The sequence below is a fragment of the Bombus vosnesenskii genome, unplaced genomic scaffold, assembly GCF_011952255.1.
Source record: "Bombus vosnesenskii isolate JDL3184/JDL3185 unplaced genomic scaffold, Bvos_JDL3184-5_v1.1 scf7180000013270, whole genome shotgun sequence".
NCBI classification, from domain to species: Eukaryota; Metazoa; Arthropoda; class Insecta; order Hymenoptera; family Apidae; genus Bombus; species Bombus vosnesenskii.
This window is the reverse complement of record NW_022882928.1, coordinates 2,276,443-2,302,198: the sequence shown is the minus strand read 5'-3', so window position 1 is coordinate 2,302,198 and position 25,756 is coordinate 2,276,443. Positions and strand designations below refer to the sequence as shown.

Genomic DNA, 25,756 nt, shown 5'->3' with positions numbered 1-25,756 from the left:
ACAAAATCGTAGAGAATTCAAGGGTTATTCTGCAAAGTTTTAACTTTCACAATATCTGATTATTATATTGCAAAGATGTTAAAACAAATTAATGTACAGATATAGCAGAATATGTGGACATCTATGCGTGGTCACCCCTAAAATTTCACGTATGAATATTCTGAAATATTATAGAACAATATCAGCGGATTATGCTACAATATCTATCTCTTACGAAATTTATAATACCACAGTGGTATAGTATTGGAGAATACTTAGTTACCATAATATCAGAGAATACCGTAAAGATTCTAAGAGAGAACTAGTCAAGAAGCAATTAAGCTAGAAAGCAACTCAAACGAAGTAGTAATCTATTGAAGTTCGAGGAGTTCGCATCGGTACAGAAAATTAATAAAACGAACATTATACACACATCGAAAGTTTATAAACAGATTAAAGTGTTTAGAGTTGTCGTTAGTATATCCCTTATAACACATCAACCGTGCAAAAATTTTACATGAAGTAAATCTAAGAAATTATATCTCAAGTATTTTACTTGCAAAATACCCAAGCCTGTGTATAATATATATATATATATATATGCGTATAATATAATCAACGGCCGCAAAAGTCCATCTCTATTTTCCATTCTTTTTCCTAACATCCAAATTATTGTTCATAAGACTTTCTCTTTTAGAACTCAGTACGAGAACAAGCAGGTTAAAATCTGTCGCAATCGGCACGTGTACATTTTCCAAGGAGACACGGATTCTTCGCTATTATAAAAATGCAAACAGACCAGAAGATTACTTTCTCAATTTCCAAAGCTCTTCAGTTTGGAAAGTTTCGTCCTATCTGAAGTTTTTTCCATCAATCTACTTCTTTGCTTTGCAAACTTCTTCCTTTTTTGAATAACAAACTGCGATCTTGAAATTTTCCATTGCGTTAACGAAATAAATATAACATCCGTTAATGTGTCCCACATATTATGTATTCGTATTATCTTCAGCTTTTATACACGTTGTAATAACAATCCCCTTATCAGAATTAAATAGCGCGTTTTCATATAAATTCTATCTTGTCGTAAATATTTAAGCGTTTCACCAATTAACTGCGTTTGACGAGTATACACGTCGTCGCTTGTATCTATTTACGCATTTCATGACCTAATCCCATGAGAGATTTGTAAAACCAAATTCCGCAGTTAACTAGTTCAGTCTCCAACATCCCTGAATTTGAAACAATATTTAGTAAAGACACACAAAATAACACAAGCATAAAGGACATTAATAATCAATGTGCATTAACGTGTCGTTAGCTTCTGTTCGTCGCTCCGTGCTCTTCTTTCGTTTTACGAAATTATTATTTCGTCGCAAACACATGCCTCAAATTCTCATTACTAGGTCCTTGCAGCAACGACTATCTACGAACATTTACTCAGTTTATACACTTTACACGAAGCAAACTACTCAATTCTGTGAAAAGTATATAGCATAAGCATATAGAATATTCGAAAGAGTAAAGTTTCACGATAGAGATTAGTCATTAGCCAGATTGTAAAGATAATAGTTTGAAATAATTTAAGGAACATCTAGTTTTACTATCATATTATATTTAAATTTTCTATAAAGGCATATAAATATTCGCAGTCTAGTTACCACCACAAGGCCAAGACACCTTCCTTGTAATTAGCATTTAGATAGTCGTTAGAACATTCCACGAATTCTGATATCTTACTAACTTATCTATTTCCATTTCCTATCGGCAATCGCTAGAATATCTACCTCTTGGTTATCGCAAGGAGAAAAAAAGACAATGTCAGCATTTTCCTCCTGTATACGAACGTTTGATCGAAATCGAACGATCTGTTTCAGGTCCTGGTTGTTGGGAATATCTACGTTGAAGAGTTCTGAAGAAATCGAAGAGGATATCGTGGAAGATCGCGTAAGATTTATTCGATCGGAATTCCATAATCTTCCACTCGGATCGGGTGTTTATTGACGTTTCGAGAGGAATATTGCCGTATGAGCGAAATCACAGGCGGAAAAGACATCGATTCCATCTATGGAATCGATTTTCGACTGACGAAACGTCGGTCGCTATAGAAGCTCCAATCCGTCAAGATTCACTGCTAATGCCTTGATCGTGTCTCGCAGGATTATCCCTTGGGAGGAACTGGCGCTGAAATCGTAAATAATATCATGGGTTAGGGAAACACCACCACGCGTGACTACCTTTGATCTGAAGATTTCGTGACTGTAAAGTGTTTTGGGAGAAAATTGAGTAAGTAAATAGAAAGGGAGCCGGTGAGTCATAAAAGAAAGGAATAAAGAGAGTGAAAGGAACGGAGGAACCGGGTAAAGCTTCGAATACAGGACGTCTGTTCTAAGAGGGTTGAAGGTGACCGGTTTCCCAAAAGAATGTTTGAAAAATATGTTGAACGGGAAAAAACGATCGATGAAATGGATGAATTGGTCAGAAAAAGCCTGGTGGAACTCGTAAAAATAAATCCTATCGAAGGAATGAGCCACGGTGAATGAAGAACCTTGAACTGATTTGTGGAACGCGAGTGGAACGTCACCAGGGAGAAGATTACAAAGAAGCCAAATCGCAAAGAAAATTCCTTCAGCTGAGAGCGGATCGTTGGTAGTCCAAGTCACAAAAGAGGAAAAATGTTGCGAGATCTAATGGAAAATCTAAGTATATGCGAAGAACGTAAATTACAAAATTAAAATTTCGAAACGTGGAACAACAACAGCAGACGGCCTTCAAACATCTAACAGCGTTGCACCGAATATCTCTGAGATATTCCTACAAATATCTACGAGTTTCAGTTCTCAAAGACATTTTTCTGAATTCTATGTGAAATCGATAGCAATATGCTGTGGAAAGAAGGGAACTGGTTCCCCTTTGGCGAAAAGAAAAGTTAAAAGGATACCGTGCTCTTCGAGAACGACGTTCAGTAGGGTGAGAGACAAATTCTCGGCCACGTGAGTCGCATCCCTGAATGCATTTCCAGAGCACCATAAATTGAACACACGTTTCTTTGAATTGTAAAGTTCTCGCGTGCGACTATGATAAATACGAGTTGATGCCCAGTGAAGTAACTTACCACGATAGAAAGGAAAGTTTGTAATCCGTGCGAGGATACATCCTCCACGAAAACAATAAGAGACCATTCGAATGCAAAGTAATAAAAAATTCCTCATCTGTATGTCCACCATATCGATACCGCGTTATTACGTTCTATTTGTCATGAATAGTTCGAAAAATGCTGGTAGACCAGCTGCCGCTTATTAAAAAATTCCACCAGTGTAGTGTGACTTATCGCCGGAAGAAGAGAATATCCTTTGGAGCGATATATCAGACTCATCCCTGTTCTATAGAAATGATTAGATATCGAAGGTCCATAATAGATAAACGCTGTACGTGACCAAACAGCAAGAGCAGCTAAGAGTAGCTAAGAGAAGCAACGATGCAGCTATCCCTTGAAATGCGATGCCCTATCCCACACACTACGAAAACACCTGGTACCGTATGAACCTGAACGCAACGTTACAACGTCTGAGGTTCCTATTGCACCATATAAACACCATGAGTCGACCGAATAACTATACAAACATCTTGCTTAGTATGAATATCACGGTCGAAGATATCGATTACGCGAAAAACTTTCTTGGCAATCTAACCAACTATAAAACGAGCAACGACCAGATTGGTTGCTACTGTAACGGCACAGTTCGAGATCTGGCGCTCGAATACAAGAATTATCATGGCTACGCGGCATTGATAGTGTGTCTGTTCGGTACCCTGGCCAACATGTTAAATATCGTCGTCCTAACAAGGAAAGACATGGTAACGGCGCCCATAAATCGAATCCTTACTGGTCTAGCAACGGCCGATATGCTCGTAATGCTCGAGTACATTCCGTTCGCTATTTATATGTACATCGTGCTACCAAAGAGGCAGATATTTCCTTATGGTTGGGCAGTGTTCGTACTGTTCCACATGCACTTCACGCAGTTGCTGCACACCATCAGCATCGCCATCACGCTCACGCTAGCCGTTTGGAGGTACATCGCTATTAGGTGAGTAGGATTCCGATCCAGCAACCGCTTTATTGAACGGAGCGGGCACGAATTTCAAATTACATGCCCAGCGGTTTCCGCTTAGGTTACTGCTGTCCTGATTAAGGTCTGGTTCTGCGGATGCTTTACTTCGTCTCCGTTACCGTGCTATAGAATTCGGTACCGTGTTCAAGACGAGAAATGTATATTGCCGCGTGCAATTGCCAGGTCCTTTTGCATTTAGTAACTACCTTGCAAACATGCACCGAGCTGAGACAACAAAACAAAAATTTACGACTAACGGATTTTGAATCTGATAAAAGTAAAGCTTAAGGAATGGAGCAAAAGCTCTTGTAGGATCGGAAACAGAACGTCCGGATACACATACCTACACATCGATCGGAATAAATATTGTAAACGGTATATCGGTTTTCGATACGCTAGATGTTCGCATCCTTCGTACGATACAGTACGATGAAGAAAGTAAGTTAGTCCTTTAAGCATAAGAATTCTCTCAACTTCTACAATTGATTCAATGGCTACCAAGTTTAGGACTTCGTTGAACTCTACCATTTATAAATCTTCTGCATTAAATCTCACGAATCAAGATTGATGTTATCAGGACCCTGTAAGTTAGAAGCTAACCTTATAGACCCCCTGGAGGTTCAAATCTCCCTCATCGGTTCATAAAATCCTTTTTTTATCGACGAAACTACTTCCATTGAGACAAGAAACTTTCGTTAATCGAAATCCAAGAAACTCCTGATATCTCTTTTACAGAATTCAAAAAACTAAGGAAATTGTTTACGATAAATAACTGTTTCTCGATTTTCTTAAAAAATCGACTTCCACGTGTATACGAGCGAAATTTCGTTCTGTTATCAATTCAGAAGTGACGACGATACCGAAGCCCTAAATAAATTCGAGGAAATGAAGCAGGGCAAACGGATATACAAAGTCGTAGAGAATAAAGTTGTAACTTTTAAGATCTGATTTCACGACCGGTAGTCCATAACGCGAGTGCTTCCTCATTGGATTAATTTTTGACCTGTTAACTTTTGCATTTGATATCACCTACTTTCGAGCCAAAGTTTGAATTGATGTTGGTTAGTTAGGTCGCGGCAAGCTTTCAGTTGGTCGGATGTCTTTGTTTCTCAAAGAAAATTGCCCAGGAAATATCGTAAATGGACCAATTTTGTAATAATTAATCTTCGTTGGAGAGAACAAAGTAATTTACCAACTATCAGTTACTATAGATTACCATCTTGAAGTTTCTCGTCTTAAGTATCAAACTTTCCGTTACTGATTGGATTTTCTTCCAAGCCTCAAATGATCATTAAGTTCAAGAAACATCTTACACCAATCAACTTCATATCCTTGCGGTACATGACACGAAACTAGAATCCTCACACATAAAATACGTCATATTCAATTTTGAGAAACATTTAATCCATGTGCAGCTGTTCTCATAACCTTTCTCTAAATTCTCGAACACGAAAATCCACGAGATATATATGGAGCATAACAATCTACGAAACGGATTATCCATTTTTATCGTATACTTCCCTGAAAATCTATCACGTATGTCATTCTATCAAAATTCAATCAGCGTTTAGTATACGTCAGCGTACATATTCATGTTAAACCGTCATTACTCGTGCCGATCATAAGCCCGATTGAAAATTAGCAGATCGACCGATTTATCAATGCTAACTAACAAGATAATTTCGCGAAACGATGAACAACCCGTTTGACGCATCCGTATTCAAGACATGTTCATTTATCAAAGATAAAGCATATTATCATATTCCCGTTCCGATATTCCCAGAAATGATACAATACGATACAATATGATCGATAATGAAATCTTTATTAATTAATCGTCGCTCGATGAGGCCGGCTCATTCTACGGTTAAGACTCTTTACATGATTCTATCCGCCATATGTGGTCACTAGAGGAAGAAAAAAGTAATGTAACAAAGTTACAGTACTGGGATGTAATCGTCCTTCAGTCATGTTGGTCCCAAAACAGAAAATCATCGTGTGAAAAATCTCTAGAATGAAAAAAATCCATTTTATGTCGCGAGTAAAAGTTGGATGGTATTGACTTAGATAGCAATAGACGCAAGTAACAACTTTTAACGTTAGACTTTTTGTTTTTCAATTATTAAACAAATATAGCCATCCGTGTCGTTGTTTATTTAACGGGCATTACTTTGGTATCGGACACACGAGTACATGAACTGGGATAAAAAGAAGAACGAGCGCTAACGATTTTTACAGCTTCATTTGAGATACCATGATTGCTTTAAAAGAGATAACGGATCTGTGAAAAAAATTGACAGTTGAACAAAGTTGAATACCGTTCGCAGTTGAACAAAGTCTATTGATGCAATCGAAGTTATGAATACCTAAGCTAGTCAGATATGAAGCGATATGGAGAAGTTGCCTCCTTCTTCTAATGGGCATGAACTAACTGATTGAGGATTTTAAAGACGAAGATCAGATCCGCTATGGTTCTACGTTATTCGAGAGTGAGGAATTATCGCTTTAATTATAATCATTTGTGTATAATATATCGAAGTATGCATTAAACTCTGGTAGTTTTAATGTTAATGATCTTTTGGTTCGATCATAGGAGCTTTAACGTATGCTTATTAAAAATTGAATGAAATATTAAATAGAATAGAGTTTCACAAATAAACGAAATGACCTAAGTAATAAAGTACAACGTGAATAAATGGGAACACGTCGAAAGAGACACAAACTAGGAGAAAGGGCAATTCTGGTTGAAAGAAAAGCATGCTTAGTTTGCAAAAGTTACACAAATGTTATGTCCAACAAACACACGAAGAAAATATCAGGTCAGTTGAATATTTGCTAGATGATTTTGTATTACTGTCTCGTTTCAGTGCGCCGTTGAGACTCCCGCGATTTTCCGCGATTATCTTTGGAAAATGTTACAGCCAGAGGTTTAATCTGGAATCAAATCTAATCACGTGGATTTCGTGAGTAAAATATTTCGTTCTGAATTAATATTTTTCACTTGAATTCAAATTTTACTTAGTAAGTAATTTCCTCGATTAATACGAAACCATACGAATTGGGTCAGGAATTATTTAATATTTGTGACTTTAAATGAAAAATATAGGATTTTTCCATTCGTGGAAGAACGTGAATGAGTGAATAGAATGCCTGAGGTCTTTCAATAACAATCACACCCCACGATTTTTAACTTAGTAACTGTATTCCAATTACATGTTTGTGATGTCAAAACGAATTGATGCAATGGCCATTGTTGAATTTACTTCGTTTTTAAAAATGGTAATTGCACTGCAGATGTTCATCTATGTGTGAAAAATTTAAAAATATATAAAATATTGAAAATAAAGTACTCTTTATAATATTTATATGGTAGAGTAATTCAATAAATCGTTCACCCAGGTTCCACTTTTTCTCTGCTACAAAAACAGTTTTTTATTTAATTCCACTGAAAGAAAAAAACAATTTTGATATAAGCAATTAAATAAAATATTTGGGCACCATTAAAATAATTGAGCATTAAAACTTTATTTATAGAGTTGCTGAAAAGAGATTAAATACGTTCGTGTATGCACTTAAACCGTATCGATCGTTCGATACTAGCGTTCTAGCACTATTTTTGCGACAGTAGAAAAGTGAACGTAAATTAAAAACTAATTCCATAACACGCTTGGAATATATTCGGAACTAGAGTATACTTCGATATACTTTAGCGTGATACCGCAATTATCACTTTCGAAATAACACCAGTTCTGACCATCAGGTTATTCTACCAGTATATGCAAAATTAAACATATCAAATAAAATCTTTGGAAAACACATGCACGTGTATTGAAAGAAGCTTTAAATATTCTATTTTTCGATTTTATTTTCGCATGTAGAATAACCTATCACTCGTTCTAAAACATCCTGTACGATGAACTGATATCCCGAATAAAATTGTAGCACACGATCATGATAACACGGAAAGGGATTATTATGTGAGAACGGTGCCGATTGCTAAATCGATTTACAAGATACTAAATTACACAATGCCTCTAATAAAAAGTACCTATCGAATGAATAAAAGTTGTTGCGTTCTTTAGTATTGTAATTGATATATTTTGCTATGTATAGCAAAACTTGCATTCAACAATCTTTCGTGTATCTGAGTAACAGTATGACAAGAGATATCGAGCAAAGGATCGAATGATAACTAAAGGATACGAGATGCATAATTCTGGTAAAGTAGATCGTTCTCATCGCTACAGAGATATTTTTTCTTTAACGAAGTACACTTGCCGCAATTTTACTGGCAACTGGACCATTTGCTCGCGCAAATAAGGCATCTGCATGACGTTTCACAGAGGAACATTACGCTTCATTTTTCTCGTTTTCTCGAGTTCTTGCACGAAGACAATTTCTCGAATGGCTCGTATTACTGATTTCTAAATTAAAGCAGCCGTGGGGAGCAGCTGACGCGATGCTTTCATTCTTTATGAAATAATCAAAATACATCGGTAAAGTAAATATACTATCTAAATATTAAAATGACTTTGCACAGAATCGGATAATTTTCTCCTACCTTTTTTGTTGCGAGATAAAATTTTATATCTGTCAGGAATATTTCAATAAATTAACCCAATTATTGGTCTCTAGTTTTTAAATCACACTGAGAAACTGTTATATAATTAAGTAATTAGAATTTCTTTCCACACAAGCAGACGAAATTCCGGTTTTACGAATAGATGAATACCTGGATTGTGATGCATTGAACAGTATTGTATCGTCTAACTAAACGCTGAATAGTTTCTTTTTACAACAGTAGCCACGCTTGGAAACTCGTTACATTAAGCACGATGCCAAATACGTCAGAGTTTCCATCATCCTACACCTGTACAAATATTGAATCAGAGAGTGTGACAGAATTGTGCAACGAGTCGGTGAAATCAACACGAAAGAATCTTTAAACCGTTCGCGTTTGGAACAAAGATAGAATGTATTAATAGAAATACCTGACGGGAAAACAAGGAGGAAACAAACAGTGGTCTCTACCGATCACTGATGCAGTATTTTGATATTTAATCCCATTAAGGATTTTGTCAGAAGCTGTACTTTTTCGCGCATTGACTTCTCTCCTTCTCCTTAACGTTCCATCTCCACAGGAACGACGTGCAATGGAAAAAGAGGAAATAAAAAGCACGTTCCCGTGCTTTCCTGCACTCCAGAGTCACTCCATTCGATCGATGTATTATTGACAAAGAAAATGTCGTAACGATAGACGATGGAGAAATATTTGACCGAGATGAAACGCGGCAAGGCTGCTTTAAATAACGTGATAAAAAGTGAGAACAAAAAGAGTGTCAAATCGATCCATGCGCATCTATACGTCATTTACTATGGGGAAAATAGAAAATAGAAATAATATTAGAATTTATAGGAAATTTCAAGAAAATAATCTGTTCCTCAATATCTCGATAATATATCCGCGCGATCGTTAATCGGTTTTCTCTATTTGTATTTAATTACATCGTTTCGCTTTTCGTTATTGTTTTCTCGGAATATTGGAAATTTATGATCGAATATGTTTCATGGATAATATCGAATTTCTATTTGAATTGAAATTATCTTCCTCATTATTTAAGTATTTAATTTAATTGCATTTTTATTTTAAAATGTATCTATATCATTCCCTCGCCTTTCACAAAATGTCTATAACGTAACTAATCTCTATTTATGTTCCGCATAATATACCTATTAATGCTCATGACACGGAACAGTAGCGTGGGAGAATATGCATAACACATTAGTTGTTTCAGTTGCTGCAATTTATTCTCTGACCTACAATCGAATATATTTCTAATTATTATGATTTGCTTGGTAAGATCCATTAATATTGCACGATTCTAAAGTGCTTCTAGTGTTCTGGTCGAATTGGAACGGATAAGTTCGCGGATCTGTCATGCGCACAGTTGCCTTTTTGCGAAAAAAGTAGCGCGGTCGATGATAAGTAGCGTACAAACAAAAACGTATTTTTGGAGCTACATAACCAGCAAAGGAAAAACAAAATTTAATTCGCGAAATATTTAACCTATATCATCACTGGCTATGCTACCGAGCTTTTTACAATTGTTTATACTATGCTTATAAAGGACGTTCCCATGAGAATCTCTTTTCAGTATTTAATGAGAAACGTCAGAATCGCCTTTATCATTCCATCCTGAAACTGTAGAAATTTTAGAATAGCCTTCAAACATTTTTCCTTAAATTTTGTTTAAAGGTTCATTCATTTCGAGCGTAAGTGAAGAAAATGTTTAGAGTCAGACAGATGCCAAGAGAGTTCAGCGTCATAATGATAATTATATTTTCCTTTCACAACGTCATTAGTTTCCCAAAATTTTTAGTACGTCCCTCTCAAAGAAATTCCCTCCTCTTTCGCTAGTTAATTAATGCCACATGTAGTTATTTCATAACTAACGAAGAATGATATAGAATAGAGGCAAAACATCCGAGTTTCAAAGGAACTCTTGGAAATTTCTCTAATAAGTCGTTCCTCTGGGACAATTCTAAATTAATGGAAAAAAAGGAATATTCATTCTTTGCCTAACGAAGTTTGTTGTATAGAAATGCATATACGGATTCTACCAATATCATGGTAATTGTCTCATTTTCGCTTTGAGAGGCCTGTATTGTATCCTATGTACCGAAGACTTAAATTAAAACATCGATGTAATAGAAACAGTGATCATTACCATAAAAAAAGGAATTCCAAAGGACGAAGTGATAAAGTAAAATTTCCAAACGAAAAACAGATAAATTCGAAGATACTCTCGAACAAAAACAATCTCCGAGTTTCTTGAATATCTAAAAATTGTTATAAATATATGCGAATAATAGATGAGAACTAGAAACTTTACGGACTGAGGTAGAACTACAAAGTTATTGATCTAAAAATGTGATACGACATACAATGTACAATGTCCATAGCGACCATTCATTCTCTTTGTTGCTTTTGATATTTGAGTACCTGATATTTTATGTGGTATTTTGCATTTCAAAGCGGCATTAATCGTATCCCGATAAAACGACTATACGTGACGAGTAACTTTTAAATAATACAATTACGCGCATATGCTTGAACACAGAATGGTGATTAAATGACAAAATAATTGAGCATGACAAAACTCTTCGATAACAAATAATGGAAAATTACCTCCAATCATTTCTCCCATTTACCACTCTCCTGTTCGGGTGAACGAGAAAATATCGGAAATATTAAATAACGTTATCCGAAACTTCTTCTGTAAGAAATTATTATACAGTTACGTTGGAACATATATCATTAAGATTCTTGATAATTTAGAAACGAGCAATAAACTTTCATTACTAGATGATCAATGCTCTTGAAACAGTTCCAATGGATAAAAACGAGATAAATGTTAATGAAATAGGAAAGATATAGCCTCAATTTGATAGCTGAAAATTGGATATGTATCAGATACATTCATTCCGTCACTTGCGAAATTTAACAGTACAGGCTTTCGAAACTTCGATGTCATAGTATTTGAAATTCACACGACTATGTGCGTACTGTAATCGACAGCTGGTAACAGGTTGAAACGCAAAATCAATTTAAACAAATTGGATTTTTTAAATTGTCGAATTCAAAGAGTGCATAGGAAAAAAGCGCGTCGAGTTTTAATTCCAAATCGTTGATCACTTTTTTCACTTTTAATATTCTACAATCAAAGCAGCACGTTCTTGTCAAGTATTCGGATCGTTCCAAGTGATGCAGAAACAAATCGTTGCTTTGTGAAGAACTGTGAAAAAGGAAGTGAAAGGTGATAAGGGGGTTACAACGATAATACGCGGTATAGATCAAGAAAATATCGATTCCATTCGTTTGATTAAGTTACCTCAGCTATATGTATCTCAAGGACCATATTTCACGGTAGTTTCATTTTTCTGGCGGATGTCAGTTCCGATCAGATGAAATTAAAGTTACGAAACCGACCTGTTCCGTCAGATCGCTTTCAAATTCTTTTCTTCTTCTTCTTCTAAAGAAGCCGTTTCCTCTGTTAACTCTGAATTTGACTTCCATGGGAAACCAAGCGAATAAAACGAACCTTTGACACGTTACTTGTGACAATTTAAGTTGACATCAACATCTTAATGATACGGTTCGATCAAAGATCGAATTAAAATCCCTTTGAGTTCCACTACTTTTGATCAATTGAACAAACTCTCGACTAACGATAAGTATTATGAAACTCGAAAGCTCGAAGAACAATCACAACTGCTATACTATGAAATAAAGTGGATCGATATCTGATTTCACGAACCCTTTGATTAATTCTTTCAATTATGCACGTTAAATGGTTGGATTTCTTGTTTAAAAAACCAAAAGAACTTTTGAATTACTTCACCGTTATAAATGAATTCAACAACGGCTAATGAAACAAAGAAATCTGCGTTTAAGACAAGGCGAAGAATCGATAGGGACGCTTAACAGGAGCTAAGGACTCGACGAAAGTATTTGAATAAAAATCAGTTCATAAGTTTCTGTTTCTGTTTTACGTATAACATCGACAAAACTTAAAACTTAAATTTCAGTCTAACTGATCTCCGCTCGAACAATTTGCCTTTGCAGGTCAGTTGTTGCGTTCCGACTACGGAATATACATTCCTCTGTCTTGTAAGATAAACGCGAGTTAAGGAAACAAATGAAAGAACGTTGTTCCTTTAACGGTACAACTACGAACATCGTCGAGTACTTCATTTGCATAAATAATTAATATGATTTAAATAAGTTGATATAATTTTCCCAGTTACGAAACGTTTGAAATATTCATAAAAATGGGCGATGAGAAATGAGAAAAGCAGGAATACCGTTGGCAGAATAGAAGACTAATTTTGTTAGCTTCGGTATAAAACGCATTGTTCTTTTGTTATCGCAGGTTTCCACAGTACAATTCCTGGTGTACAGCGGCTCGTTGCAAAACGGCTCTATGGAGCAGTTTTCTGGCGCCATTTGTTGCCTGTGCTCCGAGCTATCTCGTATTCGGAGTAAGTACATAAATTAAGTTAAAAAATTGGCTCTTTGATTAAAAGGCTTAGCCTTTGAGTGAAATTCAAGCACTTATTCAAATATTTTTTGAACCCTCGATTGACAGATAAGAAGACAAGCGGTGAACGAGAATGGCACCCTGGAAATTGCATATACAGTCGACGCGGACTACTCGCAGCACAAGGACTTCTTCTATCAGCTAAATTTCTGGGTGCTAGGAGTGGTCGTGAAGCTTTTACCCTGCGTCATACTTACCGTCATTAGCTGCTGGTTGATAAAAGCTCTTTACAGGTAATCTAACAGCAGTAACTTCGTATCAAACGTAAATTACAATTTATTGTCCAATAGTACGAAATAGAAATTTTACGGTGCTTGCCCTACTTTCTTTATTCATTCCTCGCACAAAAAGAAATTCGCTACATTAAAGTATATACAGCGGAACTGATCCAATTTGTTGCTCGATCGATCAGTTTCACTTTATTTAACTTGTTAATCCTACCCACGTAAAATATTCCGATTAAAGGAAAGAATTTTGATTAAAGAAACAAATGACGATTAAAGAAAGCTGTTTATCGATTCGAATCATGTTCCAGAGCAAAAGGGAGGAAGCAGGCCTTGAAGAGTTACAATCAATGCAAGAACGCCGGCACTATGGGCAATGGATCAGTACCAAGGAGGCCAAGCAAATCTGAGAAAAGAGCAGACAGAACAACCAAGATGCTCGTTGCCGTGTTACTCTTGTTCTTAGTCACAGAGATCCCTCAGGGCATTCTGGGTCTTTTGTCTGGCGTCCTGGGCGACTGTTTCTTTCGCAACTGCTATCATAATTTCGGCGAAGTAATGGACATCCTTGCCCTGCTAAATGGCGCTATTAATTTCATCCTCTATTGCTCTATGTCTAGACAATTCCGTACCACTTTTGGTCACCTGTTCAAGCCTAGGATCATGAAGAAATGGCAGCCCGCCACGCAGCAAACAGATGTACAAAGCACTTACGTATGATGTAGGCTAAAGGGTCTACAGACCACGCGTCTCTAGAGGCTGCATATCTTTCTGAAGTTAACTAGAAACGTCGTATTTTTTGATTTTAATACTTCTAAGAGAAGCTCGGCTTAAACACAGTTACTGGGAAAATAGTAAATTACGGAGCTGGTAAAGTGAACCGCTCCTTAAAATAAAAGGGTAGGTAAAGTATTTTCCTTAAATGTCATTCACATAATGACACTCCGAGTAGTGCTCGTAACGTATTTCGCTTAAATTTGTATCATCCAATCTCTACGCAAGATATAAAACGGTTCGTTATTTGAAGCTTCTAAATCGACGATTTATGATATCGGCAACTAATAATTATTGAAGTTATTAAGTAAGTTTTGCAAATAAAGAGATTAATAAGAATTAAGCGAGGAGAAATTGTAAAGTATCACGTTAAATTGTTAATATTAATCGTCTTACGTTTTCAACGGAACCGCGTTTTTCAATAATAAACTGATTGTCTAAACGAATACTCTTGTATCTAGATACGTACATGATTTTCCGAAATCGTAAAGCACTGTGTTTGTAATGTCGATGTTATTGTACAATATACAACAACCTTGTTCTGAAAGTCGAAGAGAGGATAGAGAGTATAGAAATGTTTTGTACAGATACAATGCGTAAATAAGAGAAGAACCTTGAATAGTAGAACATAATAGGATTTGTTGTTCCATTGAGGACAAATACCGAAAGTTCAAGACCTAGCTGGGGGCTCGAGGGACTTAAAATCAATTGAACTCCCGTTTAACTTTCGAGCATTGCTGCGAATGGCAGATTTGTTAAGACCAAAGTAAGCTTAATCTTGTGTTAAACTTCCTCCAAATGAAGCACAGAGAAACTCGATAAGAAATAATAATTCATGTACTTCATGTATTCAGTTCATGTATTTTATTCCCTACGCCACGTTTTTTACCATTTATCACATCTCATCGAATACGCAATAATTTTATTCGACGATGTTAATATTACGAAAATGGACACATGCGAGAGAAGGTACTTATTATTTGGATAATAATTATAGCAAGTTAAAAACAAAACGATCTAATGGCAGGACGTTCGAAAATAAATGCGTGACATGATTTATCAATATCTATTTGTCACTTGTTTGCATTTATTTATTATTTGTACCAATAATTCCAAATAATTTGTTAATACACGCATTATGGGCACTGCTGCAATGTACGTTTTTGTTAAAATTAAGTTTTCATTGGAATTACATGAGTTCATTTGCCAAACAAATATCGTGAAACAACTTCGTTCAATAAATTATGTACCACACCAGATCAGAAAGGAAACGATGGTGTATTAATGCTGGACACTTGACAACGAACGACCACTGTGAATTACAAATACACTGGCGTTTAAATATATGTATGCGCGATAATTTACTAAGATTGTTATTAGAAGTTGTAGTAATTAACATAATTAATGTACGATATGGTAATATATACGTATAACATGCTAATAAAAATATATACATATGTGTGTGTGTGTGTGTGTAATACAGTTACACATAAATAAAATTTGTAAATATGTAATCAAGAAAAGCCACGGCGATAATATTTGTTCTTGTATGATTTTATATGAAACGAAAAGGGATCGATAGATTTTTGGCTATTAAGCCCAGCTAAAAGTCTATACCCTTTCCATTGTAAACGCCGACGACATATTGTTTATAAATTATATATAGATTACGAATAAACGTTTCTGTACTGATCGTAGTGCCTCTCTATTTTCCTGTTCACGATTACGAATTCCAAAATAGCTTAATATAAATCATAAATCAATAGAATATATTCTTCTTCATAAAATTTCCCATCGATGAAATATCTACCCTGATTTGCTCTTTAAATACTCTCGCCGAAAGTTGTCACATTTTCATTTTTATCGACTCTACGGTAAATTAACTTTTTTAAATCTTTATTTTTGAGAATGATAGAAGAACGCGATTAAAATATACGATGTTAAAGGGTACCCTGACATTTCAGCAGAGAAAAAGCATAAAAAGATCTTTCGATCGTTATTTCCAATCTTTTAACATTTCTCACTCCTTCGTGGATGATATTCGACTGTTGAACTATTATTATTCTACATACGATCATCTCTGGTTAATGAATGCCAATTGGTAATTAAAGAGGGACGAATTTGTTGGAACGACTGTAAAGTCGGAGACAAATAGTTAATTACTGGAAAATAATTAGAAGATTAAATCGATTTTATATCTCAAGTGGCATGCAAGTAAATACATATGTATGCCATGTACGAATGATGTGGCGCGGCGGCTGACATAATCAAAACCGTAGAGCAAACCGCATTACATTCATACACGCAGATAGTCAATTATGTAAATCATCGCTCCCTTCTCGAGCTTTCTCTATTGCGCTATGAATATTCGGAATGTGAACAAATTTATGTGTATAAAAGAGGACCATCGAATGACTAATATTCTAAAAAATTGCATCTTTTCAAAGATGAGTAACTGAATTGCTCGATGTGTATCTATTATTGTCGACGTATCAACGAGAAGAATGCTTCGAAGAATATAAAACTTGTCGAACTAGCGTCGACTAATTACAATTTTATAGCATTTCTTTTTCATTTTATATATTTCGAAAGCAACGAGGAAATTCACGAAAGAATTTTTACTATTTTTATTTTTACACTAACTTGCAACATTCGCATGTTTCTCTCGGCAATATTCTTTTTCCTTATAAAAAATATCTTTATTTCGTAATTAAAAATTTTGTGCACAGAATTTATGCACATTCCCAACTTTAATATGCTCCCAATTCATGATTAACTTCATTTAATTTCCATATAATTAGTTTTAAAACTTCATCTTATCGTAATGCGTTTAATTTAGATTCTTCATCAGTGTCTCAAAGTTGCCAAGAACATGATGCTCCTTACATAACGTAGTCAATTACGATTAGAAAGAGACGTCATGCGATTGAAGTAAAGCACGTTCGTTATCCTCTTGGCGGACTCTAGTTTTGGGGTACATAGTTTGTTCTGTTAAAAGAAAAGTGATAAAATAACCGTTAAACTTGGTCGTATGGTTGTTGTGAGATAAAGTAGCGCTTATGGTGTCTGCAGAGGACAGCTACGATACGTCTTCCCCTTTTATTCGCCGTTCTCAAGAGCTTTTTCTCTTTCTATCATTGTATCCACTTTGTTCGTTCTCTCTATACCGCTTGATAATCCTGGGATGATATTCAAACTCAGCATGTGCAAGCCATTAATACGTCAAATATATTCTACGTATGTTCCATAATAATTAAATATGTTCCATGTAATTAAATAAATAATTAAATATGTTCTATATATTATATACCGCACAATTCATCCAACTATACGTATAACACATTTTCTATATTTTCCACAAAATAAAGGATATTTTATGTACCATAAACACGTTAATCATCGTTCATTGTGCAACTCGAGCGATCATTTTTAGACAAAGTTTTTCGTTTAAAACTCGATTAAAGCGACGACGATCAACAATGGAGGTAGGAGACGCACGAAAGGAATCAAAAACTTTCTCGTCCTTCGGAACTTCTGTTTTCAGGAAATAATTATACCTACAATCGTATCTAGATCCGTGTTCTTCGTGCACGTATCAGAATTACGAATACATGGCGCACCGTTTATCGCAATAAAGGAAAATTCATTGGTTTTATCTGCGATGTATCGTTCTGCACCGTCGTTACTAATTGAGTTCTCTCTCATTGCGTCGATAGCGAGAAATACAATTCACGAGCGGAATACTCGTCTTTCATTCACGTTCCATCACTCGTCTTTCGTACACGTTTCCTTTCGAAAGGATTTAAATCAATTATTCACATTGGAACCGTATGCGCCAGCCTTTCCTCCTCCTAGATAATGTTTAAACTATTCTGACTTGTTCTGTCGAAGACATTAATTAGTTCTAGTCGTTTGAAGTTAAAATGGTAAATGTAACGCGTAGCACAATTTATAAGGTGAATTTTTCATCCCATTGTTCGTTTTCATTTAAGACTACTCAAAAATTCTTCAGCGTATTACAAAATTATGAAGAACGTATTTTGTTCGTTCGAAGCTCTCGTTATTTTTTAATTATTATTAAACGATCACTTGTACCTCGTTTGTAAAGCGATGTGCGAGAATATTCACCATAAGCCAATGGTTTTACAATGAGAAATAGACGATAAAAAAAGTGCGCTTTGTCTGAGGGTTGAGAGAAGGCTAAGTTAGAAGAGACGTATTGACGTAAATTTCTCCGATAGCGAATGTAGGTCGCCATAGAATATTATGAAGATAAAATTGAACTATCATTTATTATAATTATGTCTAGAATTAGGGATGTTTGGTTATCAAAAGATATTCTTGTCTCTCTGAATTTAAAAGTACTTTCCTCGATGCAAATCTCGATCCCAAGAGACATAAAGTTTTCAAATATACGACTCTCCTTCGATTTCCACCCGAGTAAACAGGCATGTAAAATATACGATAGAAGTTTATTATGCAATACGCTTGGACGCTCGTAAAACTACCTGTAAGACGCGACTTCTTTCGTTTCCTGCTTTTCCGAAAGATAATATTTGAAAGGATGAAATATCTCTAACGTTACTCTATTTGTTCTACATTACAGTATTTGAAAGACAATAACAAATTCTCAGGACCTTTAAATTTTTAGCATTTTATCCACTTGACTGCTGTACGGATAAGCGTAAATCAACGCGTAACGTTATACGACATATTAAAAAATGTAACTTTAACGAGCGCAGACATCGAGCATTAAATATCATGCAATGATGTACATGTACTCGAAAGAAAACTTCTAATCGAAATATACAACCGTATCCCTCTAACTATGCAAACTTGGTATAATGTGTGATAAGTCGTTTAAACAAAATTGAAACAACTTGTTTTACATAGTATACAGGCGATTAACCAAAGCACAGTTTAATTAGTTCCTTAATATGCTTATTTCAGAATTCCAATTCAACGAAATAACGTTATGAACAGAGAGAATGAGAGTGAAACTTAACAGAGAATATGGTATCAAAAAGGTGTGAGCCGATAATCTATACAGTAGGTAGCGAAAGAAACAGTAAATGTTTCATCAATATGTTTTCCTTTCTAGCCTTCTTCTAGCCTTCGTATATTATCCTCCCGTTAATCCTTGGTACTTTTGAAACGGTACCCATTGGGGACGTAACGAGTGTTACGAGTTAATGTAGCATAGTCACTCAGAGAAACTTAAATGAAAAAACTAGCTCTCCTTGGCAAGTGGAGTGTTAAACGAGCACGAATAAACGTCAGGATATTCAGAGCCAACAATACAAGGATCCATAATGAATAAAAAAAGAAAACAAACTTAGTTGAATTTAAAGGTGTATCGAGAATAAAAATGGAAAAATTGTATCTTAAAACTTAAAGCTTCCTCTCTCAGCCGAATAAATAATTTACATTTAATTTATACACATACATTTTCAGTCTGCACGTTTCTATTTATGTATGTTTAATTAGCTGATTTAGTTACATTTTTGTTTAATAATTTATATTTACTGTACAATCGAAATTCGTAATATTATTTATATGTAAAATGAAATATGAAGTCCGAATAGAAAATTCAGGCTACATCATCGGTACATGCACTGTGAAGTCTATTAACAAGTGTCAAACTAATTTTGGAGGTAGATTCTTTATATTCAAATAAGCAAATGCAACGGTTTAAACTTCATCTGAATTTAGCATCCTTGGCTCCTCCTCTTGTTTGCTGCTTGCTGTTCCCTGTTGTATTTTCGTTGACAATTTCTTCGCAGTCTGCGTTATCTGCCATAACAGATGAAAAGGAGAGGGCGAAATTAACGCGGAACAGTTCTCCCGTCCTCTCTAATTCTGTTGAAAACACTTGCCTGCACGTCCACGTCAATCACAGCCGTAATATCATTTAGCGCTGTTAAAAATTCAGCCGCGATATTCCCCTTACCCTGTGCCTCCAATATTATCGCATAATTGATTAATACCAGGGGATCTTGCGGTGAAAGAGCATGAGCTTTCTGCAACACTTTCTCCGCACCCTCCAGATCCTCCAGACGTTTTAGAGCGACTAAAGTAATAAAGAATTCCGCTTTTTTATTACCATCGTTCATTGCCGTGTTGGCTGACAACGATGGAAGAAGAAACGGAGCGAATGCCGTTAGAATTTCTTATGCGACAATGACACAGTGACAATGACAGTAGGTTGTATTTTATCATTGAAAGAACACTGTCATTTCTCCAGCATTTTTTGTAAATAGTGACGCATCGTAGAAACATATTATATCGTTAAACATATATTATCGTCGAAATCTATGCTCTTCTCATCGTAAAAAATTTACAAAATCCTATATTTCTCGCATACTAAATTAAATTAAATTAAATTGTATTTATGAAATTAAAAAGGACAGCAGTGGACGTGGAAAAATTTTAATAAGATGAATTTGAAATCAAAGGGCAACTTTGAGTGTATTCTTGTGCTTGTCACGTGAATTCGTATTAATCTGTACGCGGTAAAATGTTTTACGAAAATGTAGAGTCCAAATAATCTATGGTTCTCTTTAAAGAGATGCTATTCAATTAGTCATAACATTACCGAAATTATATGTCTGTAATTAAAATACTTTTTCAAAATATTTATATAGGAAATCTTACGTCCAAGCAAGAGATACGGCATTGGATTTTTAGGATCCGCGCTAATTGCAGCACATAAATAAATTGCGGCTGAGGCTGGTTGGCCAGTGGTCAGAAAAACCATACCCAAATTATAGGCGGGCAGAAAGGCCATAGAATTGAGGTAGTGAGCTCTCTTCAAGCAGCTAATTGCCTGGAAGTAATTAGAGCGTTAAGCCGATTGACTGACAATTACGACGGCACAATCAATAAATTGCAAGTGCGAGAGTAAATCAGACGAAGCAAATATTGTGCAAGGGTATTATAAAGCGATTGACACATAGCTAACACATAGCTAACGAAATGATAATGGGAATTGATTGTCGAGATTGAAAATCGAATTCCAAGGAACGTCCTCCAAATTTTCTTGATTATTTGAAACATGATAGAAGATTCGATGCCATAAGAAGACAATAAAAATTGATCCCTCCAATGAGGAAAACGCGTGACCCATCATACTTTCTTTTCCTCATCCTATAGGGGATCGTTTCCCATTCTCGAACTTTTTATCAACGACAAGGTAATTGAAGCTAGGCTTTAAACTTAATCCACTTAATTTTGAAATCTCGGCGTACTAACTACGTCCAGTAGAATAACAGTGAAGCAGATTAAGAAACTTGTGTTCCGTGCACACTACTTTCTGAATTTTAATCATCGGATCCAAAAGTCTCCGTTACTGTCGTAAAGACATTTAATAACATCCACAGGTTGATTCTATTTATTAAACTACTTTAATTGAAGGCTTTGATGAACAGAATACTTCTCCGTGACAAAGAATTAAAAGAACAAGAAGTTGACTGCAGTAAGCATTGCTTTCCAAACTTTTGTCCGATAAATTAAAGGAGAAAGTGGTTACCTATATACTTCATGCAACATTCTCAGAGGGAATTAGAAGTGTAGTTTTTCTCATTTCAATTAGGTATAATAGATTTTAATTTGCTTTCTCGACGGTGGCCTAGGTTTTGCATTAGAAGATAGCCTAGCATAGAATTCGCATTTACCAATTTGCTCCCGCTTCGGCTACAGCGGTGCATTACAAGTCTTGTCTCTTAATTGAGTTCCTCTGATTATGAGTCGCAAGTGCGTCCCGGCCGTCATTCTGAGACGCCGCTTCGCGTGAGCACCATCCCCTTTAATGAGCTTTAAATTGATTATCATCATTAAATCTGGCAGCGTGCACGGATTCGCCTTGTCGTGAATAAAAGTCCATGCCAGTTTGCAATTTGCTGTGTTCTCAGGGAAAAATTGTTGTATTTGTCTTTTTTTCTATGAACGTAATGAATTGTGTTCCAGTAGAGTGCAGATAGTATCACGTGTCACGGTGCTATTTCTTCTTTTTCAAAGTGTCTTTGTTCTTTTCGTTGTTTACTTTTTCAACTTTGTGCAATATAATATCGTTGAACGTGACTATGGTCAACTTTCCTTAACTTCTCTTTAAACTTTAATAACTTACATTGTGTTACATGCGTGTACAACAATAGTGGTAACAAACATCAAGACAAAAATTATGCAGACGAATAAATTTATCCGAATATACTTACGGCAACGAATTTCTGCTTGCCGTAAAAACACATTCCGACGTTATTCCATAAAGCATACGATTCTGGAATCGATTGCGCTGCCAACTTGTACTTCGACAGCGCAACATCATACTCTTGGTGGTTCTAAAGAGTGAATGTTTTAGTCTGTCAAACAATGGAAATTCCAAAGCACCGCGTATCTCTAATTAAATTCTTTAAGTACATTATTGAAATATTACGTGTGCTTTACACCAGAACGACTGCTTCGCCCCTAAGCAACGGTCTTGCTCTACGATAGTTTATTTTGTTCAGACGAATTTACCCGTGCGTTGATACAAAAACGAATAAATTGGAAATAAATGAAAATAAAGCGTACTTGGTACAAAAAGCTTACTATAGAATCTCTAATTAAGGTTGTTATTTATACTTTCAAGAATATAAAAAAGAAATTCTTGACTAAGTTCTCTCATTAAATTTGCTAGAAAAACAGTCTTCATCCTCAAATACTTGAAGAAAAATGAAATAGAAAGTCCGGGTAAGTTTGTTCATCAATGTTGAAACAATTTCTCCTCTATTTGAAATCCAATAGCTGCCATTACCTATACACGTATGGTTCGAAAGTAATGTACTCACTTGGATTATAAAGGCTATCGGTAGAATCGCTCTCGTACAATTTGGAGAATGAGCGACTGCAGTGCCAAATTGTTGGAATGCTCGTTGAACATCGCCAATTTTAAGGTAAAGGAGTCCTAATTCAGTTGCGGCTTCTATGCTTTCGGGATTTTCACTGAAAATAAATAAAGTAAACAGATGAATGACAACGTAAAAAACAGTATTTCCAGAAATTCTCTGATTATTCGTAGATATGATTTTTCTCAACTAAGGAAATTTTATCTCTCCATAACGCGATAATTCGATTATTAGAATTAGGTCACCCGAATATTTTAGAATCTTTTCTAGTAGAGTCCGAAATGACGTATCTTTAAATTCTTGAGATGAAGCAAATAAAAGCAAAACCGTGTGCGTCTGTGTGTTTGAAACAATCCGTTTTAATATCTTGTATCTCTTTATTTTTAAAGAAAGAAATCTAATGTCTACAACAATAAAAATTGTTTAATACTGAATCAATTACTTTAAGTAAAAAATCAAGCTGTATTTTTTTGTTTCAACAATTTTCATAGAATAATTTATTCGATTTAATGGGATATAGTCTTAAATGTTTGATCAATAATTTATACTAACATATCAACGTCAGAAAAGTCAAGAAAATATAATAATAATCAACGTCGTGATAAATTATCTGCTTACGCTGTTGCTGTTTACTTTGCATCTTTTTTAATTTGAGATCTCTATAGTTAGAGTTTGCAACGAGAGGTAGAATATAATACTTTGGAGTATATCGTAAACAAGAACATTCGAACCCACAGTCTTGCAACGCTGGAATTAAATCTGCACGTGCAACTTGTTTATGAAGTCAGGAAAAAGTTTATTATAAGATACATTAAAATAAAAAATAAGAAAGTGAAAAAACAATTGTACATACATATACATACCTAAGAGCAACCGTATAAGCATTCTGTGCCTCTGTAACATGATTTTCGAGGAGACATATTTTTGCGAGTGCGATGTATGGCAATTCATTTTTCGTCAACTCGATCGATCTTTTTAAATGCTTTTTCGCTTCATACAGTTGATTCATCTTCGTATAACATTCGCCTAGAATAAATAAGACATGATTCTATAAATTTTTCTGTGCAAAATGACTTATTATTGACAATATTCATGAACAATAATTAAAAACTTTTAAAAACTTAATAGCCTTCCTATTGTATCATCAATAAGTAAAATAATTATATATTTATATTTAGAAGGTTTAATATAATGCAGTTAATACATACCTAGGTTAAAATAAATTTCCCAGTCTGGTATATTTAATATTTTCTCAGCTTCCAAGTATGCGTCGACTGCACGTTTGTGACTGCCCATTATTAAACTGTTCAACAATATTAATAAGAATAACACATTTAAAAAAGTTAGTCTTTATTTTCTACGTCTTCGGAGAACTCGATAACGTACGGATAATAATGTTCTAATCATAAATAATAATCGCGATTTTATTCATTTTGATTCTTTTTCTTTGATAAAGCTACTCTTGAAATGAAAATTTATTCGTAAACTATATTAATAAAAATATCAGAAAAATTGTTATTTGAAATCATTTTATTTCAAATAGAACAACAGACGTTTCTTACATTACAACTTAATTAAATTGAGTAATGCCTCACTACTATCTAAATCTGATCTCGTTCTCGAACAGTGTAGCTGGAATCAAATTTCCTTTACTTACAACGACTTGGCTATCTGCTTCACGTTATTAACGTTCGTTGAATTGACGTTATAGGCGGCTTGAAAGCAACTTAACGAGTCTTGAATTTTTCCTTCTCGTCTCAGTATTAAGCCCTATAAAAATTGAAGAAATAAAAATTTCGTTATCAAAATTTCAATTTCGATTGAAACATGTAGATGTAAAAATTTTGCTTACTTTCAAATAATTCGCGTACTCATTATACCCGTTTGATCTTGTCAGTTCCTGATCGATCAATATTTTACAAGTTTTATACTCGTGTCGCGTATAATGTCGATGCAACAACCAATTGTTACTCTCTATCGCTGATATTTCTAGCGCTAATTCAATTACAAGAATAATATAAAATTATATCGCGAAATTAAAAAAGTATTAAACATATATACATATGTATCCCAGTTCAAAAAATATCTTTTAAGTTCCCTTGTAAAATATCTATCTTTTTAAAATTCAAAATATTGAAGACCACGATAATCATTCACAGAAAATTTATTTTATGTTATCTCATTGTCGTGGAACTCAAAATTCCAATTTCATTGACGTGTTGCAAATGTTCTTATCTTTTTAAAAACCACAATTCTAATTTATCTTTTATCAAATATTATCACTCAAATTGTATATATATATGTGTATATATATAAACGTATTTGCTAATACTACATAACCAAAATTTTACACAATATGTATAGTCTTTAAGTAGTACTATACAAAGAAATACCTTTTTTCCCCTTATCATTTCTTAATCGTTGCGAGACAGTCGCTTGTTGTTGAATGCGACCATTACTAAGAATATTATTAGCCATTGTTAATGCACAATAGTACGGTAGTACATAATTCACAGATATGTTTTACTTTTACGTCCAAATAACACTTTACATTCATCTATATGTTGTTGCTATTGTTTGTCATGACAACCCTTGTTTTAAGCTCCCTTCGTAAAGAATCAATTTAAGAGAAGAGCAACATTCTATATATGTATAGAAATTTTCTTAATTTTAACATTCAAAAA

At 34.8% G+C, this 25,756-nt stretch overlaps 2 protein-coding genes across 3 annotated transcripts; one reads left to right on the top strand and one right to left on the bottom strand.

The window, feature by feature from the left end:
* The first annotated feature begins 1,877 nt into the window (after positions 1 to 1,877).
* LOC117231115 (sex peptide receptor) lies at positions 1,878 to 14,431 on the top strand. Its single transcript, XM_033489219.1, has 4 exons — positions 1,878 to 4,067; positions 13,025 to 13,133; positions 13,241 to 13,425; positions 13,728 to 14,431. The coding sequence occupies exons 1-4, from the start codon at positions 3,478 to 3,480 to the stop codon at positions 14,134 to 14,136; spliced, it is 1,293 nt and encodes a 430-aa protein (XP_033345110.1). The 5' UTR covers positions 1,878 to 3,477; the 3' UTR covers positions 14,137 to 14,431.
* Positions 14,432 to 19,652: 5,221 nt separating this feature from the next.
* On the bottom strand, positions 19,653 to 25,756 carry LOC117231114 (Bardet-Biedl syndrome 4 protein homolog). Of its 2 annotated transcripts, XM_033489217.1 has the most exons (10): positions 25,466 to 25,756; positions 24,925 to 25,067; positions 24,730 to 24,842; positions 24,281 to 24,375; positions 23,936 to 24,098; positions 23,016 to 23,169; positions 22,404 to 22,526; positions 20,845 to 21,016; positions 20,067 to 20,260; positions 19,653 to 19,983 (listed from the first exon to the last, which is right to left on the bottom strand). In XM_033489217.1, the coding sequence occupies exons 1-10, from the start codon at positions 25,548 to 25,550 to the stop codon at positions 19,882 to 19,884; spliced, it is 1,344 nt and encodes a 447-aa protein (XP_033345108.1). In that variant the 5' UTR covers positions 25,551 to 25,756; the 3' UTR covers positions 19,653 to 19,881. The 2 variants fall into 2 exon arrangements, with proteins under 2 accessions (XP_033345108.1, XP_033345109.1); XM_033489218.1 differs by lacking the exon at positions 24,925 to 25,067 and having other exon boundaries at positions 19,654 to 19,983.